The sequence below is a fragment of the Neoarius graeffei genome, chromosome 28 (assembly GCF_027579695.1).
Source record: "Neoarius graeffei isolate fNeoGra1 chromosome 28, fNeoGra1.pri, whole genome shotgun sequence".
Lineage (NCBI taxonomy): Eukaryota > Metazoa > Chordata > Actinopteri > Siluriformes > Ariidae > Neoarius > Neoarius graeffei.
The window spans coordinates 905230-910057 of record NC_083596.1 but is presented as its reverse complement, the minus strand read 5'-3'; the positions used below and the strand labels follow the sequence as shown (position 1 = coordinate 910057).

Below are 4828 nucleotides of genomic sequence, written 5' to 3'. Positions count from 1 at the left end.
CACTCTACACACCATTGTGTACTGTATAATCTAGTAGGCTGGCCATCATTACATATTAGACGGCATAAGCATTGGCTCCTTTTTGTATATAAGGCGATACTTGGCCAGTTTCCTTTGTATATCTGTAGTCTTTTATCTTTTAGCAATCAAGGGTATAATCTACGCTCAAGTAGCTACATTCTTTTAAATGTCCCCAAAATGAAGACAGAATTTGGTAAAACTGCTTTTAGTTATTGTGCCTCAGCTGCATGGAATGAGATTCAAAAATCACTCAGACTTGCTATTTTTATGTCTGTCAACGATTTCAAATTTTATCTTAATCATACATTCAATACTGTTTGCATTTGTTTTAATTTTTGATCTTGTTATTACTTAATCACACATTATATTCTATGTATTTACTATACCACATATGCAAAACTGTTTGCACTTGTTTTTATCTTTTGATCTTGTTTTATGTATTTTCTTTTGTATTGTATTCTATATTTTATACTTATTTTAATTCTTTCTGTTTTTCCTGCATCCTGTGTGTTGTGTTGTAATGTGTGCTGCTGCCTTGGCCAGGGCTCACTTGTAAAAGAGATATTTATCTCAATGTGATTTTGTTTCCCTGGTTAAACAAAGGTAAATAAATAAATAAATAAATAAAATAGGTGTGCGTCTGACTGAATAACGCTGCAGATGTTGGCCAGGTGTGATGTTCATGTTTATATTTCATGTTAATGTGAATGTGTGTGTCTGAATCAGCTGTGTGTGCTGTCACTGTTCAATCTGACACGCTGAAACTCACTCCATGATGACACTCTTGTAGGGTGTGTGTGTGTGTGTGTGTGTGTGTGTGTTGGGGGGAGGTTTTAATGAACATATTCACACAACTGCTCTGTTTCTGAATAACTAAACGTGTTTTAAGGACTCGGGGTTTGTGTAATGAACCGTGTTTCCATTCGTTCAAAATTGTGAACAAAAATACGAGTGACGGAATCACAGCAATTTAAAAACAAAAAACTCGCGAATATTGTAAAGAGTTTTTGTGCTCGATTTTTCAGACGATTTGATAAAGCAATATTTCACAAAATTGAAACAGAAACACATTTTTCACACTGAAGTCATGAGCAAAGGGAAACACAACCTTTCTGAAAAACGATCTTGCGAGGAGAAAACGAGCTTTAATCACAAAACATCCCTCAAAAACACACAACATTCACCACTGTGTTTTATCAACTTTTTTTTTTTTAATCTCATCTATTTTACGCCACACTGCAGTGGGAACATCAGCTACTGAAGACACAGTAATCTCATACCCAGACTCCCTCCAGGCCTGACACATCATCAGCTCACTCTTCATCCACATCACTAACCTCAGGTTTGGGATGCGACTCCTGCTCAGAACTTTATCCCCCCTTTATCACCTCATTCCCTACAAGAGACAGCGTGCTGTGGGTTCGACACCATTCAGAGCAGAACCATCTATCAGTGCATTGTGAGATATCAGCTGTGTGACAAATCCCACACGGTGCACTAAATCACAGGGTGTGGTTTTTTCAAACACTATAGAGCTTAAAAACATTAAAAATAATGTAAAAACACTATTAAATAGGGTTAAAGAGTAAATTAAAATTAAAGCACAAATTCAGTTCTGGTAAAAGTGTTAATATGATTCACTGCTCATTCAGGAAGTTTGATATTAAAATGTTTTTAAAGAGGTTTTAAGGTTTATTCCCTTTTTCTCTGTACATTAATTTACACAAATTATTTCCATAAACCATTTTAAATAATAAACATACTGTACATTTAAAACTCCTGCATCTCAGCTATAATTAAATGTCATTCTGAATATTTTGAATAATATAATATAATATAATGGGGGCGGCACGGTGGTGTAGTGGTTAGTGCTGTCGCCTCACAGCAAGAAGGTCCGGGTTCGAGCCCCGTGGCCGGCGAGGGCCTTTCAGTGTGGAGTTTGCATGTTCTCCCCGTGTCCGCGTGGGTTTCCTCCGGGTGCTCCGGTTTCCCCCACAGTCCAAAGACATGCAGGTTAGGTTAACTGGTGACTCTAAATTGAGCGTAGGTGTGAATGTGAGTGTGAATGGTTGTCTGTGTCTATGTGTCGCCCTGTGATGACCTGGCGACTTGTCCAGGGTGTACCCCGCCTTTCGCCCGTAGTCAGCTGGGATAGGATCCAGCTCGCCTGCGACCCTGTAGAACAGGATAAAGCGGCTACAGATAATGAGATGAGATGAGATGATGAGATAATATAATGTTAAGAGCATATGGAGAGATGGTGATGATAGCTGGTTATTAGTGTTTAGTATAAATACACAGGTGATTATAGGAAATCGTGCGTGCTGATTGGTCGAGAGATTCAGACTGTTTCTCGATAATCACCTCAAGCAACTCAGCAAAATGGCATCCAATTGCTTCATCACCATAAGTGAGGAAGAGTTACAGATGATGAGAGAAAACGCTGTTCCTAAAAGCACTAAAGATGCTCCGAAGTTTGGTCTAAAACTATTCAAAGGGAAGTGGGGTTGGGATTTATTTTATCAATTTCAAAACAAAGTATTTTATGTGACTTGGTGCAGATCAGTGACGCAAGTCTGCACTGCAAAGTTTAATTATAACATTGATTATAAGATTTATACACTTTAATCTGATATAAATTCATCCCCAGGGACTCAGCATGTGAATCTGTCATGGATGGAACTTTGGCTGTGGATTAATAACAGAGTTACACAACACTAACTCAAAGAGGAAGTTAAAAAACTGATCAGGATTGATTGATTGATTGATTGATTGATTGATTGATTGATTGATTGATTGGTTTTGTTGGAATGTGAGCCGAAACCCTGCACATGTTTTCTCTGTGACTCAGATGATGAGGAAGACGAGTAGGAGCTCTGTTCTCGTTCCTGTCTCACTCACTGAGCACTGCATCAGGTGTAGCAGTGGTTATGTTCCATCCCTGAGGGAGTGTACTTGTGCTGGCGTTGAAGCCACGTGACTCTGGAGGTATAAACTGAGGAACATTGAGGTGCAGTTGAAGGTGAAGGTGCGTGTTGTCTCTGTGTGAAACATGGCCATGATGTGTGGTGGAACAGGTTACGTTAGGAACGCAAATAGAGAGGTGGAGAAAATCTGTGATGAGGTGGGTGTGGTGCATAATGTGAGAGCATATGGTGTTTAAAAGTGTGTGTGTGTGTGTGTGTGTGTGTGTGTGTGTGTGTGTGTGTGTGTGTTAAACACAGATTTCAGTTTTGTCATCTCTCAGTGTGTAAAACTGATTTGTTTTCTTTTCTTTCTCTCTGTGAATGTGTGTGTCTTAGAACCAGTTGTGTGTAATTACATTACTGTTCAATCGGACATGCTCCCTGTTGAAACTCTTGGTGTGTGTGTGTGTGTGTGGGTGTGGGTGTGGGTGTGTGTGGTTGCAGGTGAAGCCACAGGTGGAAGAAAAAGCTGGGAAAAACTTTGATGTTTTTAAAGCCATATCATTCAGCACTCAGACTGTTTCAGGAATGAACTACTTCATTAAGGTGTGTCTCACAGTCAGGGTGTGTCTTATTCAGTGTGTCTCTAAGGGCGTGTCCACACTTGGCCTGGATACTTGAGTCCACACCTAGGACTGATTCCAGACTTGTTTTTGGGTGGGGCTCATAATCCCTGTGATCATTTCACACTGAGAGAATTCTCTTTGAGTCATGGATCGATTGCACAATTCTAAATGTCACGTGTTTCTCAAACCTCCACACAGCTACACACACCAGGGTCATCATCCGACTGCTGTGTTTTAAATATTATTCACTCAAGTGGTGAATAACAGTGCTTTTTGAAAGCCATCATACAGAAATGGCTGTAAATCAGGATCTGTTGTGATATATGAAGCCTTGTAACCGTGCAGGACGTCATGACATGTTTGTTTCTGATGACCTTCTCATACAAACACCGGCACCATGAAGCTGAGCGACAGCCAGAGCTGTGAAATTTATACATCAGTAGGGTTTCTAATCTCCTTCACTCACCATAACTATCATTTCTCCTCCACACAAAACACGAAATAGGAAGGAAATGAATGTTAATGTTCATGTAATCGCTCTCTAATGAGCATCGAGAAAGCCTTCAGTTGTGGGCGTGGCTAAAAAAACAAGAGAGTTGCACATGCAGATCAGATTAAACTCAGAATTGACGGATAAAACACTGAATCTTTGTACATCAGGATACACAGCACAGGACACAAAGATCATGATGACCTGTCTGTCTGTCTGTCTGTCTGTCTGTCTGTCTGTCTCTCAGGTACATGTGGGTGAGGACGAATACGTACACCTGCGGGTGTTCAGGTCTCTCCCCTGTGAAGGATATAAACTCTCACTGGCAGAAATCCAGACCTCAAAAGCGAGAGAGGACCCTGTTGAATACTTCTGACTGGCACACACACACACACACACACACACACACACACACACACACACACACACACACACACACACACACAGAACTCCCTGAAGAGCTGTGTTTAAAAACTAAATAAAATGTATAAACCCAAATTACAGGGTGTACTTATTTTTTCCCACCTTGTTGTAAAGAACTGTTATTTAGGCCCTGAAAAATAAACATAAAGAAGTGAAGGAGGGTGTACTTTCTTTTTCCCATGACTGTATAGTATTTGTGTGTGTGTGTGTGTGTGTGTGTAGTAGAGTAAATCACAGTTCAGCAGTGCCATAAACAGTGTGAGTAAACGACCAGGATGAAGTGAACCGTGTGTTCAGATGAATAAACTCCAACTGTGCAGCGTCACTGTGTTTTTAATGAAAGTAAACATCCTTCACACAAA

The 4828-nt window shown here is 40.1% G+C and overlaps 1 protein-coding gene across 1 annotated transcript; it reads left to right on the top strand.

Annotated features, from left to right (window-relative positions):
* The first annotated feature begins 3055 nt into the window (after window positions 1-3055).
* On the top strand, window positions 3056-4541 carry LOC132875937 (cystatin-B-like). Its single transcript, XM_060913093.1, has 3 exons — window positions 3056-3145; window positions 3432-3533; window positions 4291-4541. Exons 1-3 carry the CDS (start codon window positions 3074-3076, stop codon window positions 4417-4419), a joined length of 303 nt encoding a protein of 100 aa, XP_060769076.1. The 5' UTR covers window positions 3056-3073; the 3' UTR covers window positions 4420-4541.
* The last annotated feature ends 287 nt before the right edge of the window (window positions 4542-4828 follow it).